Here is a 15,240-nt window from a genome sequence, read left to right as displayed (position 1 = left end):
GGCAAAAATATAGAATGCTATGGTCAAAAGGGGGGTGATAGAAATATGAAGTTTTTTATGGCTTCTCTGAAGAGTAGAAAGCAGACTAATGATATTTCTAAGCTCTTACTCAATGACAATGTTGTTTTTTATGAACATCAAATTGAAGATGAGTGCTCTAAGTTATTTTAGGATCTTCTTATTGAAGATGGGCCTAGGGATGATTCTATGTTGATAAAAGGAGGTCTTTTAGTTTTTGAAGAGGAGAATGATCTTCTTCTTTCTCCAGTCTCAGATGAAGAGATAAAAATTGTTGTCTTTCAGTAATGGAGAGAAGACACTTGGGCCTGATGGGTTCTCTGGTATATTTTTTCAAAAATTTCTAGAATATTGTGAGGCCAGAGCAATTAAGGACTTCTTCCTTCATGATAAAATTGTCAAGAACATTAATTCCACCCATGAGGTCCTTATCCCTAAGGTGAGTGGTACACGATCTCTTTTGGGTTTTAGACCTACATGCTTATGTAATTTTCTTTATAAAATTATTACTAAGGTTATGGTGAATCGTATGAGGAATATTCTCACCAGAATTATTTTGTTTAACCAAGGAGCTTTTTTTAAAGGCAAAGATATTCACGATAGTATTCTGGAAATCTCATACCTATGTGATGGCCCTACAAGAACACACCTACTCAACCCCACCAACACGCTGTCCAGAAGCCATTAACGAATGCTCATACTGACTCGAAGGTGCTAACGAACAGAAAAATGAGCTTGAACATAGACCTTCAAGTCTAAAAACAATATTTTCCAGATCCCTAATCTATTTATTTCAATCTTATTTAATCTTTCGATTAGGTACTTATACATGTTTATATATTTTGATTTGCATATCAAATTTCGTGGTGACATGATTTAAGCTATAAAGATTGAGAAAACCTGCCTCATCCTTACCTTCCTGTCAGGCAAAGGGCAGTCGGAGTTTGTAATAGTGTTCCCTACGATTTCAAAAAATCTAGGTAAGTCCCATATTCCCAGTATTCAAATTTATTCATCAACAGTTTTTGGGTAAACGAGATGAGATGGCATACTTTTTCTTAGTTTTTGTAGATAGAATTGCATTACGATTTTTTTTTTTGAAAACTTTGTTTTTTGGATTTTTTGTCTATGTCCGGACAACAATCCTGGATTTTTTTGTCTCTGTCCACTGAGATTTGGTCATTCACTTATTGCCAACCACCACGTTTGGTCATCCACTGATTGCCGTACAACCTTTAGCTGTCTAAACTTCACCATGCAGCAACATTTGCTGACAAGTCCTACCAGATAGTGTCGTCCACTGTAGCGTCATCCGGTTGCATTTGGCCGTTCACAAACTCCCACGTTTGCATGTTTGGCCATCTTCTGCCAGACAATGTCGTCCACTGACAACACCGTTCAGTTATGTTTGCCCGTTCTGCAGACCCAGTGTCTGCAAGTTTAGCCATCTGATGACTAACTACGTTGTCCACTGACAAACAAGGATGTCTGCAGATCCTCGCATCTGCAGGTTCTTCCGTCCAGTGACAGGCAACACTCATATGTCCGCAAGCTTCTTATGCTTCTTTTTTGTCCGTTTAATTTGCTTTATCCCGCACATATGTTCCTTTTACATTAGATTCATGCATCAATATTAGGTTCTAAGTTATATCACACTTTAGAAACCCTTGTTGGAGATTTGCATGCTCCAGTAGAAAATAAGAAAAGCATAACCTCCAACAAGTTAGGGCTTTGTCCGGGACACTATTTGATTCCATTGTGTGCTCCTCTTTTTTATCTTCTTCTATCTTAAGAAAAGAGCCTCTCTATTTATTATGAATTTTAAAAAGCTCTTATATTATTTGGATCATCGGATCCCCCAACTAGTACCTTTTAGTTGTTAGCTGTGGTATATCGGTGGCGATACCATTGAAGCCAAATTCTCTACGTTGGTATCTTTTAGTTATTAGATAGGGTATATTGGTGTGGAACCAGAAGAGAGTCCTAAAACCTTAGAACCCGAAGAGACCTCTCGGATTAGTGGATAATGTAAAACCTAAGAATTTTTAATGAATTTTCAGTGAAATAAAAATGTGAAATATTGTAAGATAATATGACTTTGTCAAATTCAATGCAATTCCACCGAATCCGGGGTGGTTCACACGAATCCAATAAAGAAAGCTCAAATTTGGACTCAGATTCGGACTCCAGGGAGATTCGAAGATCCGACCCGATTCACGAAGGTATCTCGAGAAATTCAAATACTTCAAGACTCTGGTGTGAAATCCAAAGTATATTAAATGGAAGTTAGTGCGGGAATAAGAAGAATCGAGAAAGCCCGCATGGAAACGCAAAAATCTGCTGAATAGGGAAACATCCAGAGTAAGCATATAGGAATTTATTTTGCAAAATCAAACAAGTGATGAATGGGTGTTGTGGTAGGACATATTGTTGTATGGAGCCGCAACCCAGTTCAAAACCCATTGTGCGCACGTGTGTGGGAGAAAGGAAGAAAAAAATGTTTTTCCTTTTTACATGGAAACCGGAGTTAAACCAAATAGGTTAAATACAATTAATTTCACACTCTTTGCAATGAAATTGAAGATAGCACAAGTGGTGGAGTTCATTGCCCTTCTGATGGACGACCATGGTTTGAAACCACTTGTGCACGAAGTCTTTTTGCACAAACCACCTACGATTTTTACCTTGTTGAAAAGGGTAAAACGTGGGCTCAAAAGAAACCCTACATTTTAGCCTCTCTCCACAAAAAATGTGAGAGGAGTCTCACTTTACCAAAAAAAGAGGAGAATCACATGCATCATGGGATGAGGGGTACCACAGTAGGAAAAAAATTTGTGGAAGTTAGAAAAGAATAATAAAAGGGAGTGAGGGGCATTATTGGAAGTGGAGAGTGCTCCACCAAAATTGTGGGATTGGGGGGGGGGGATTCATTTGTTTTGAAGTTTGAAAAACCACCTAAGTTGGTGGAGATAAAATAGGGGAAGGCCTAGAGAAAATCATGAATTCACGATTTGGGTTTCTACTCTCTCTCTCTCTCTCTATCTCTCTCTAGTCCCTACACCCTCATTGTTGAATATGGGATTTTCTTCATCCCTTCCTTGTCGTGGTGCTTCAACCGAAGAAGAAGGTTTCATCTTCGCCGACTCGAATCTTCGAACAAGGTAAGGGGTATTATTTTTATATGTGGGTGTTTAATGCTCTGTAGTATGAGTATGTTGCATTCCCCTTCCAAACTCAAGCGGGGAAAACATGCCTACTACGATGGTCACGAGCCGTAATCATGTCCGTTGATGGCATAGGTCAACGCCCTGTTGTGTGGCATATTTAGAACCCACAGTAAATGGGCTTTTGGTCACACAAATAGTGTTGCACTCCCTCAGAAGTTGCAGCCCTAAAGTGATGAACAACTTTCAACATCAACCCCATATCCTGCGGGTTTGATGTTGAGGGCAGTTTAACCAGGCCGGATCCCCGTTGTGGTCGATGCAAGGGTCGCATATTTCAACTTCAAGTGTGCACGAGACCTGGGGCTGTCGGAGCACCTTCACTTTGACTTTTTGTTGTTCATTATGAGTCCAGCAAACTGTTCGGAGACCATCCACCAAACCTAGTGGATAGTGTTTACACGTAAGTGTAAGCCATTGAAGTTGCTATTGTAGATACTGCATGTTAATACGTTATATCTCCATGATTTTTGCAAAGATTCAAGTGCATGAAATTAGTTACATACATGTTTAGTGGTTGGTAATATTAGTAACCTGGACTTAATTAGTGTTGTTCAAATAACGCTTCTAGTATGACACCACATCCAGCCTGAAAACCATGCTTTACCCTTTATGATACTGCTGCACGGTGGGTAAATACAAGAGCCAAGGCATTTGCAGGGGCTATGGTACGGGTGGTTCAAACGTGAACTCACACCCACACTTAGCCGGTCAATAACAATATATATATATATATATATATATATATATATATATATATATATATATATATATATATATCATGCATAACTACGTTACAGTTTGAAATAACGTTTTGAGATCTTACTCTGGACTTAATACACATCTATTAAATTTCAGTTATCTGGATATGACTGTTGCATTATACATGAAAGTTATGGTGAATGACTCTTTTATATTGTGCAATGCACGAATGGGTTGCATACATTATATGATCTCAAGATTTAAATTTTTTTTCTATTTATGTAGCATTGTTAGCCGGCTAGCTGCACATAGACAGTTTCAGCTATCTTCTTAAATTTATGTGGAAGATCTAGGAAGATGGAACCTAAATCGGGATTGACGGGTTCAGTTTGGACTGAACCTCAAACTGATAGAGGGTCTTATTGTTCAGTATACATCGTGGATGTTAATGAAATCAATTTTTTTTTATCTACTGTTACACATGTTGTTAAACATGGATTTACACATACATAGGTTGTTGAACATGAAACTGCCTATCAAACTGATCTGATGCTAGTCTTGCATAGACACATGCCATTAGCCGTGAACCTGCATATTAGGGAAAATTAAAAAAAAAAATCACTCGCATATAGGTATGCCTTTTTATTTTATTTTGTGTAGATTAAGAATTTATATCTGGAACAATTCAGATCTCTGTCTGACACCCAGCTCATGGGGTTCTATCATGGACATCCTGTTGGACATTATGGGTTACGGGTCCAACCCGCAGTCTGACCCGGTTTGACACCATGTTAGTGGGTCACGTAAGTGACTGGATGATGGAGGTAGTGGGTGGGAGTTACGTGAATGTGGAGAGACCACATTCACGTAACTGCCCAATTCTCCATTATATAAAGTGGTTTTGGGGTTACGAAAATGATGAGATTTCGTAACTTTTCCATACCAAAATATAGTTCTGCATTCAGGCTCAGTGGAACGGGTCCTGCTCACCGTCGACATTAGGCCTGGGCTCATTGTGGGCGTCGACCGGCTGAGGAGAACGCCAAACTGCCTACACTAACAATGGCGAATCCAGGTACGCTCCCTGTCTATTTGTTTTTACACAGGGTGATCGCCAACATTGGGTTATGGGCCCACTGCCATGCATTCCCGCTGCGCATGGCTGTGTAGGTTGTAACGGCATTTTTGGTATCGGTGGAGTCGCCTTGGGGCGACAACCACCGATTAGCCGAAGACTATCGCTGTGAGGCGACAGTCATCACCGGCAAATGTCACCGGACAAAAGGCAACATTTTTTTTTCCCCTGTTCTGGCAAACCTTAAAAAAAAAAAAAATTTACCTGTGGCCGTTGGGCTGCAGGCCGGTTTTGCCGTCGCCGGTAGAAAACCCCTGCACCGTTGGGTTGCAGGGTGGTCGGCTTGTGCAGGAGATGTTGCCGTGGTTGAACGCCGGATGGCCGACGTCAGGGGCATCAAAACCCCCATTTCACTGCTTGGGGTTGCCGTCGCCGGGGCGTCTGCCAAAGATTCCAGCCGGTGCCAACAAATAGGACGTCGACGTAGGGCGCCGTCAGTCGCCGGTGTGCTTTCGCCGGAAGATGTCGTCGGCCGATGGCGAAAAGGGGTTTAAAACCCCATTTTTTGATCTGCCCTGCTCCTTCAGCCATCGGGCTGGGTTGATCGTCGTGGGGCGATTCGCCATGGAGGGGCAGCCACTGGCCGGCGGCATCCTTGCTGATGTCGCCGGGGCTGCCGCCGGACTGGCAGGCGCTGCCATGCATTTCTTCCATCGGACGGCAACGCCGTGGATCGTTGCCGTGGGGCGACGTTGTCTGACAGGGAGGTTGACGCCGGACCGGCGTCACCGTGGGGTGACGCAGGTCGCCGGCCATCAGGCGCCGGTCGCCGTGAAATCGGTAAAAGGGGGAAACCGAAAACCTTTTTTCGGTTTTTTCCCTAAAACCGAAACAGAAACCATCGGGTTTCTGTTTTAGGTTTTTAAAAATAAGACCGGATCGGGTCCGGCGAGCTGACCCGTGGACAGACCCGATCCAAACCCTTTTGGATGGATCGAGTCTGCTCTTTTCTTTTGGATATGACCCGGACCCATAAAGGTACCGGGTCTGGGTCTAATCCGGAAAGGATCGGGTCCGATTCAGACCCATTTTTGATCGGGTCTGATCCGGAACCATTAAGGACCGGGTCGGACCCGGATCCGGTTTTATCCGGGTCGAACCCGGGGTCCGTTATAGGACCGGGTCATACCCGGGTCCATGTTGGACCGGGTCGAACCCGGTATTCGGTTTGAACCGGGTCGAACCCGGGTCCATGTTGGACCGGGTTGAACCCGGTATCCGGTCTGAACCGGGTCGTACCCGGGTCCATGTTGGACCGGGTCGAACCCGGTATCCATTTGGACCGGGTCGAACCCGGTATCTGTTTTGGACCGGGTCCGACCCGGGACTGTTTCGGACCGGGTCTAACCCGGGTTTTGGTTCGGGCCGGGTCCGATCCATATTAAGTATGGATCGGGTCAGACCCAGATCCCATTTAAACCGGATCGGATCCATGCAATGCAGGATCCAAACACTATTGAGACTGAATCGGATCAGGAACCTGATCCGACCCCTTCCGGAACCGGTTCAGAGCTATTTTTGACCGATTCTTTCCAGTTTTTCACCGGTTTCGGGACGCTGAGACTCTGTTTTCATAAATATAAAGAAATACAGGGATTTTGGCATACGGTTATAGGGTTTTATGAACTTTTGTTCATATTAAGTATTAGTTTATAAGGTTCAAAACCGGTTCATACCCTTAGATGACCGGTTCGGGGCGGTTTCAAACCGGTTCAGAGTGTTTTAAGACCGGTTCTTACATGAGGACCCTGGGTTTTACCCATATGAGCATGCTTTTGTTATTTTTCATGCCTTATAAAGTATTTATTTTGAATAATGCATGACTTATGCATGTTAATTCATGTATTTAGCGTTGGTTAAGTTATGCATGATGATTTTAAGCATGAATTATGACTAAATTTATGACAATTAGTTTATGCATTTTTGTTGTAGTATAAACTGATATTAGGTCATGAATATACATGCATTAAAATGTGTGCATGGGTGTGCTCTATAATACGAATAAGTTTTTCGGTAAAAGATTTTGATTAACCGATTCATCAATCACCAAAGTGATCTGAGTCGTGTTAATTGAGGATTCTTTGAACCGTATTAAGATTCATAATTATGATTGTGTGTGAATTTATGAAACATCGATTCTACCCAAAGGTAGGTCGTTGTGTTCCAAATTTACACAGGGTGTGATAGTAGATATGAATTTCAGCCCATGAAGCATGTTCGTACCCAAAGGTACAATGCTGAATTGCCTCTGGATTCATGATCTACTAGTTTCACCAACTGAAGTCAATTCCTTGGGAATTGAAGAGACAGAGCAATCATGAGTATTATCGTTTTCACCAAAGTGAAACGATAATGGCTCAACTATGCTTGTCTCAGAAAAGGTGAAAATAAAGGGTCTCACTTTTACCTTTTCAACACTAGTCTCGTTTGAGCAATAATAGTAACATCTTTCCGTTTTTCGTTCATTTTATCAGGTTCCTTCTATATCGACGGTTCTAGTAGTATCCCTATCTTAGACGGATCAAATTTTTCTGATTGGAAAGAAATTGTGTTATTCACTTTGGGCTATATGGATTTAGATCTGGCCCTTAGAATTGATGAACCTCCCACTCTTACAGAGCAGAGTACAACCGATCAGAAGGCTGCCTCTGAGAAGTGGGAGCGCTCGAACAGACTTAGCCTGTTGCTTTTGCAATCTCGGGTGGCTAAGAACATTCGAGGCGTAATTCTTCAATGTAGAACTGTGAAGAAATTTCTGGGAGCCATTGAGGCTCAGTTTGTCACTTCTAATAAGGCAAGGGCCAGTACCCTCATGTCCAAATTAGTGTATATGAAATATGCTGATGATAGTCACATCCGACAGCACATTTTGGAAATGAGGAATATTGCAACTCAACTGAATGACATGAAGTTCGCCATCTCTGACTCGTTTTTAGTCCATCTGATCTTAACCTCGTTACCTACTGAGTATGGACCCTTTAAAATCTCCTACAACACACATAATGATGAGTGGTCTTTTAATGACCTCTTGAGTAAGTGTGTTGAGGAAGAGGAGAGATTGAAGGGTAAGAGGGTGCCAAGTGCACATATGGCCTCTCATAAGGATAAACAGAGGTCGAGGCCAAAGAAAAGCTCCTTCAAAAAGAAGAATCAGAAGAGAGCCACTGGGGAGAGTTCAAACTCTCAGGCGAAAGCCAAATCTCAGTTCGACGGCCCTTCTATAAAGTGTTTCTTCTGCAAAAAGAAAGGGCATAAGAAGGTGGACTGCTTGAAGTTCAAGAAGTGGCTCGAAAATAAAGGTAATAAGTCATTCGTTTCTCATGAGTGCAATCTAATTCATGTTCCATTGCATAGTTGGTGGATTGATTCTGGTGCCACGGTGCACATTGCCAACTCTTTGCAGGCATTTCTGAACAAAAGGGAACCAACGGAGCATGAAAGAAGCATCTTCTCAGGAAATAAGATGCGTTCGCATGTCAAAAGCGTTGGGACCTGCAGAATTGTGTTGGAGTCGGGATTCATGTTGGATTTGGTCGATACATTTTATGTTCCATCTTATAGTCGGAGCCTAATTTCAATTTCAAAACTTGATAAGTTTGATTTTGTATTTAAATTTGAAAAATCTGAACTTATTATTATGAAAAATTCAATGAATATAGGTTCTGCATATATGTGTGATGGTTTGTATCGATTAAGAACCAAACTCCAAATTCAGGAATCTCACTCCATTGAGAACACAATGATTGGCAATAAACGTGGTCTAAAGGATGATCAATCCTATTTGCTTTGGCATCAGAGGTTAGGACATATCTCAAAAGAGAGAGTCCAAAGACTCGTGAAAGAGGGAATCCTTGGATCCCTTAATTTTACGAATATAGAGCCATGTGTTGACTGCATAAAGGCTAAGCAGTCTAACACATACAAGAAAGATGCCAAACGCAGCAATGGAAAGTTAGAAATAGTGCATACGGATGTCTGCGGCCCTTTTTCACCGTGTTATACGGGTGAAAAATATTTTGTCACCTTTATAGACGATTACTCACGGTATATGTATCTCTACTTATTATCTGAAAAATCAGAAGTCTTTCAGATTTTTAAGGACTTCAAGAAAGAAGTAGAGAAACAAACCGGTGAAGTTATTAAGGTTGTCAAGTCAGATAGAGGTGGCGAATATTATGGTCGTTTCACTGAGATGGGACAAAAGGAAGGTCCATTAGCGCGGTTTCTAAAAGAGGAAGGCATTGTACCTCAGTATACCATGCCTGGTAGTGCTTATCAGAATGGTGTAGCTGAGAGAAGAAACCGTACGCTTAAAGAAATGGTTCGAGCGATGTTGAATCACTCAAACCTTCCTTTAACCTTGTGGGGTGAAGCTCTTAGGACTGCAGTGCATATTCTAAATAAGGTTCCTACGAAGGCTGTTCAAAAGACTCCTTACGAGTTATGGACAGGTAGAAAACCTTCTTTGTCATATATGCACATATGGGGATGTCCAGCAGAAGCTAAATTGTATAACCCACATATAAAAGCTTTTGATCCTAGGACAACTAGTGGTTTCTTCATTGGTTATCCAGAAAGATCGAAAGGCTTTAGGTTTTATTGTCCATCTCATACACCACAGATAGTGGAAACAGATAAAGCAAAATTTCTTGAAAATGGTTCTGTTGGGATAGATGCATCTCAAAATATTAATTTTGAGGAAATGCAGGATTCAGGTTTCTCACCTGCTAAGGATAATGACCCGACTTTCTCTATCATTGTTCCTTCGAGTAATGTAAGAGAAAGTCCAGTCAATGAACATCAATCCCAACTAGATTCGGTTGTTGATGAGGATATACAACAACAACAGGATACAGAGGTTCATTTTGACCCACCTGTAGCACCTGTATGGAGGTCCACCAGAATTAGGAAATCTGCTATCCATCCGGACTATGTGGTGTATTTACAAGAGTCAAATGATTTCATAGACATTAATAAAGATCCCTTCACATTTGCAGAAGCCATTGAAAGCAAAAGATCAACACATTGGATTAATGCCATGAAAGAAGAGCTTGACTCTATGGCAAAAAACCAAGTGTGGGATCTTGTACCTCGACCTGATGGAGTTAGACCTGTTGGTTGTAAATGGGTTTACAAAACCAAAACAGACTCTAAAGGTCATGTGGAGAGGTACAAGGCTAGGCTTGTTGCAAAAGGTTTCACACAGATAGAGGGCATTGATTATAATGAGACTTTTTCTCCTGTCTCAACTAAAGATTCATTAAGAATAATCATGGCCCTCGTAGCTCATTTTGATTTAGAGCTGCATCAGATGGATGTGAAAACTGCCTTCCTGAATGGAAATCTGGATGAGGAGGTATACATGCAACAACCTCCTGGTTTCAGTATAGATGACTCAAATAACTTAGTTTGCAAATTGAATAAGTCAATTTATGGACTTAAACAGGCCTCCCGCCAGTGGTATAAGAAGTTCAATCAGGTAATAATGAACTTTGGATTCACTGAAAACATTGTTGATCAGTGTATTTACATTAAGACTAGTGAGAGTAAGTTCATAATTTTGGTTTTATATGTTGACGATATTCTTCTTGCAACTGATGATTTGAGTCTTTTACATGAAACAAAAGATTTTCTTTCCTCTCATTTCGATATGAAAGACATGGGTGAGGCCACTTATGTCCTTGGAATCGAGATCCGTCGTAACAGAACTAAAGGTGTCCTTGGCCTATCTCAGAAATCCTATATCCTTAAGGTTCTTAAAAGATATGGGATGGAGAATTGTTCTCCTAGTTCGGCACCTATAGTGAAAGGGGATAAATTGAGCTTGAAGGACTGTCCTCAGGATGATATTGCGAAGACTCAGATGGATGTTGTCCCATATGCTTCTGCAGTTGGGAGTTTACAGTACGCGCAGACCTGCACTCGACCTGATATAGCATTTGCTGTGGGAATGCTTGGTAGATATCAGTCAAATCCAGGCATTGCGCACTGGAAGGCAGCGAAGAAGGTCATGCGCTATTTACAAGGAACGAAAGACTATATGTTGACCTACAGGAAAGTTGACCACCTAAAGGTCGTTGGATACTCTGATGCGGACTTATGAGGGTGTATTGACAGTAGAAAATCCACTACTGGATACATTTTCCTTCTAGCGGGTGGTGTTGTCTCATGGAGAAGCGGAAAGCAGTCTACCACTGCTGCTCATACCATGGAGGCAGAATTTATTGCTCTATACGAGACTTCGTCACATGCCATTTGGATAAGGAACTTTATTATGGGTCTTGGTATAGTGGATTCTATTGAGAGACCACTAAAGATCTTTTGTGATAATGAAGCAGTCGTGTCCTTTTCAAATAACAAGAGCTCAACATCGTGTCGACACATGGAGTTAAAATATTTTGTTGTTAAAGAAAGGACTGAGAATCATCTGGTATGTATTGATACAATTGGGACGAAGGAAATGATTGCGGATCCCCTTACTAAAGGGCTAGCACCGGGATTGTATTCCCAACATGTAAAGGGGATGGGTCTTTTTGATTCCTTCTGATGTATGACAATACATTATGTAATCACATTTGTATTTATGTGCTTACTGTCTGTCTGACCTTTTTTTTTTTTTTTTGCTTTTAGGCTTAAATATTTAAATGAAGTTACTGAGTAAATAGCTTTCTGCTTTCCCACTATTAAACTATAAGTCTATAACTGTAGATCACGTGCGCAGACAGTTGAACTTAACAATTATAGTGTACTAATATTGATAGGCTAATGTTTGATTGCCCATTTCATTTCATTAGTAATCTAATATTCTGTTCAAAATATGCGGAATAAAACAGGTTATCTTTATCCTTCCCTGTTACTGCAATATATATAGGAAAACTAGAATATAAGTAAACTCATCAAATATGTGAACCCACACGGACGGTTCTTGTATAATCTCTAGTTTTCCCTTCCCTTTCTCCTTTCCACCACCGTCCCCAGCCTCAACCACCGCTGGACAGCCTCCCGATCGCCCCATGCTCCCTCTCGTTTCTGTGTTTCACCCACCCCCAGCCAGATCTACCATCCCTTCTCCAGCTTCCACCACCACCATCCCCGGCCTCCCCACCGCCATCTCCAGCATCCACCACCGCCGGAAAGCCTCTCCACCACCCCTTGCTCCCTCTCGTTTCTGCGTTCACCCAGTCCCAGCCACATCTGCCACTCCTTCCCCGGCCTTCCCACCGCCATTCCCAGCCTCCACCACTGCCGGACAGCCTCCCCACCGCCTCTGCTCCCTCTTGTGTTTCACCCAGCCCCAGCCAGATGGGGTCACGCAGCCTTCGCCCCGCCGGATGACCTCCTACCGTAGTGGTAGTCCTTTGGTGTGGGTGAGTGGTAGTCCTCGTGTGCATGTGTGTGAGAGAGAAAAGTTGGGTGAGTTAAGGATTGCGCATGCACGGTTCCTGTTGGTTCAACCATTTTACATATTATACTGGTTTACATATTCTAGTTTATATATATATATATATATATATATATATATAGATATATATATTAGAGAGAGAGACGGAATTTTTATGCAGCGCACTGAATGATGCACGTGCTGCTGCCAGCCACCCATCTCAATATTTTTTGAGATGGATACCACACCCATCTCAAAAAAAATGCCAAGATGGGAGCTGTCAGCAGCGCTGCTACATATAATATAAATTTATTTATTTTTATTTATATTTATATATTAGGAGTTCCTAAACAGCTATACACTTTATGATTGCTTATATTTAATAAGAGAACATGCTTTGGATTGAATCACTTTAATGAGAAAATCTGATTTTTTATTTCATGAAGTTTTAGTGAAATATGAGCAATTGATTTTGATCAATATATCAACACATTTAGGCACTGCAAAATGCCTAATCTGGTATAAACTTTTCCACTAACTATAGAAATTAAGAAAACATTCGAAACATTGCCCTTTGAAGCTGTTTAAGAGATAAGATTGTACAGGACCTGCTGATTACTTATTTTATACCCACGAATAAAATGATTATTACCTATTGTAAGACGTCAATGGATGATATTTTGAGTTCGTACTCTTCGACATTTCCATTTTTTTATTTTCTCGGTTAAACTTTTGTTTTTAATTCAATGTTTTTTTTTTCAAATGGGTCACCACCTTATATCCGATTTGCAAAATAGTCTCTGTTTGGCAAATCAGTCCTTGCCTCTTTCACCCTTATTACAAATTTGTCCTTCTGTCAACAGCTGTTAATTTACCACCGTGAAACTTTGACCATGGTTAACTGGTCACCAAAATGACCATCATCAAATAGTTGTTAGAATATTAACATTTTGCAAATTAGTCCTTACCTCATTAGCATTTTGCAAATTGGTATCAATTTGTCTTTACTGTCAGGAAATCTAACAGCTGTTAACCTCGAGGACTGATTTGCAAGAGTTAATGAAGAGGCAGGGACTATTTTGCAAAATGACATTAGGCAGAAACCATTTTCCAAATCGGCTATAAGGCAGGGGCCAATTTGTAAAGAACCCTTAATTCTTATAGAAGATTTAGACCCAAGGGGTTGCCACGTGGCCCTCCAGCATGTGGATAAGAATCTTTCCCTTACCCCCAAGTTCGATACCACGTGTGGGCGCCTTCTTCAGCAGTACAAAGCTGGAAGCTGGCTTGGGTCAAGGGAGGCACCCCAAGGTGGTGACTTTAGGTATGACAGGAAAAACGCTATCTCGACCAGGTCTCTGATTTTGGGTGCAGTTGTCCATGCAATAAATGAAAAAAAAAACAGTTACCACTAAAAGATTTACAAATCTTTCATCCATTGCACACCTCAGTGTCCCACAGAAGCAGGTTATATACTCCCCCTCAAACACGCAGGTGCATGTTCGGGGGTCGGAATGAGCATCACGTATATAAGCACGTCGGGCTTGAATCCCCCATGTGTGTCGGAATCACTTGACGGGCTTCTCATGGTATGCAGGACATGTTTACAGCTGGAACTGATACAACCTTCATAACTTTGGATTGGGGAATGACAGAGCTCATTATGAATCCAAGATTGATGAAGAAGGCACAAGATGAAGTAAGAAGTGTTGTAGGTGGAGGAAGGAGAAAAGTTCAGGAGAGTGATTTAGACCATCTGCATTATCTTAAGGCAGTAATCAAGGAAATCCTGAGGTTGCACCCGCCAGCCCCTATGTCGGTACCTCGAGAGGCAAAGGAAGATGTTGTGATTGAAGGCTATGATATCCCAGTAAAAAGCAGGATCTTTGTCAATGTATGGGCAATTGGAAGGGATCCGGAGCGGTGGGAGTCACCAGACGAGTTCCGGCCCGAAAGATTTATGGGCAGTTCCATCGATTACAAAGGCAAGGATTTTGATCTCATTCCATTTGGAGCAGGAAGAAGGGGATGCCCAGGAATAACATTCAGCATAACTATTGTGGAACTAGTCTTGGCACAGCTTCTTCATGAATTTGACTGGGAACTCCCCACAGGGATGAAAGCAGAGGATGTGAATAATGCTGAAGTCTTCGGCGTCACAATGCAAAGAAAATTTGATCTGATAGCTGTTGCAAAACCATTTGCAGGTGTCCTCTAGCTGCCGTCAATCTTTTGATCCTTGTTTTCTAGTACTTTTCTGGATCTAAGCTTTCTTGTGAAAAGAGGAGCTCTGAAAAACTGTGTGGGCATGGGGTAGCAAAATCTAAATCTAAATATATGGAATAAGGTTGTGGTGCTATTGTGATTTAACTCAAAGTACAGTTGCCCTTTCTCTCTCTGTTTTTTTTCTTCTATTCCTTTTTCACATTATCAAATAAATAGGTCTTCACATGAGAGCTCCACTTATCTAGTAAAAGCGGCTCATGAATGTCACCAAGTTGATGGGATATCACAAGTTTGAAACCCATGGGTGTGCATTCTTTGCTGTAAGGTTATGTACTTCTAGGGGAAAGAGGGACTTGGGGGGCTTTACCCTAAGGAACTTGGTGAGTGAGGCCATTTTTCTCTAGTTATTTAAAAAAACAAATAGATAGGTCTTAAAATAAGCTCAGGAACTTATTCTAGATCCATTTTTCCCTGGTTGAAAAATATGTAATGGTTTGTGTTGGAATGACAAATTAAAACTTGAAACATGATTTGGTAACTATACAAAAGGATGC

The 15,240-nt window shown here is 41.4% G+C and overlaps 1 protein-coding gene across 1 annotated transcript; it reads left to right on the top strand.

The window, feature by feature from the left end:
* Window positions 1-12,107: 12,107 nt before the first annotated feature.
* LOC149840744 (cytochrome P450 71AP13-like) lies at window positions 12,108-14,854 on the top strand. The gene is made up of 2 exons (XM_090004540.1): window positions 12,108-12,492; window positions 14,058-14,854. The coding sequence occupies exons 1-2, from the start codon at window positions 12,469-12,471 to the stop codon at window positions 14,676-14,678; spliced, it is 645 nt and encodes a 214-aa protein (XP_089860666.1). The 5' UTR covers window positions 12,108-12,468; the 3' UTR covers window positions 14,679-14,854.
* The last annotated feature ends 386 nt before the right edge of the window (window positions 14,855-15,240 follow it).

Source organism: Nuphar pumila, chromosome 4 (assembly GCF_984573655.1).
Source record: "Nuphar pumila chromosome 4, dmNupPumi1.hap1.1, whole genome shotgun sequence".
Taxonomy (NCBI): Eukaryota; Viridiplantae; Streptophyta; class Magnoliopsida; order Nymphaeales; family Nymphaeaceae; genus Nuphar; species Nuphar pumila.
Note: the sequence above shows the minus strand (reverse complement) of the source record. Positions and strands in the feature narration are given on the sequence as shown.

Bases quoted from the DNA above. Each gene is read 5' to 3' on its own strand.
- LOC149840744 (XM_090004540.1), top strand. From the start codon at position 12,469: ATGTGTGTGAGAGAGAAAAGTTGG. The intron at 12,493-14,057 runs GTGAGTTAAGGA...CATGGTATGCAG, and splicing joins GTGTGAGAGAGAAAAGTTGG to GACATGTTTACAGCTGGAAC.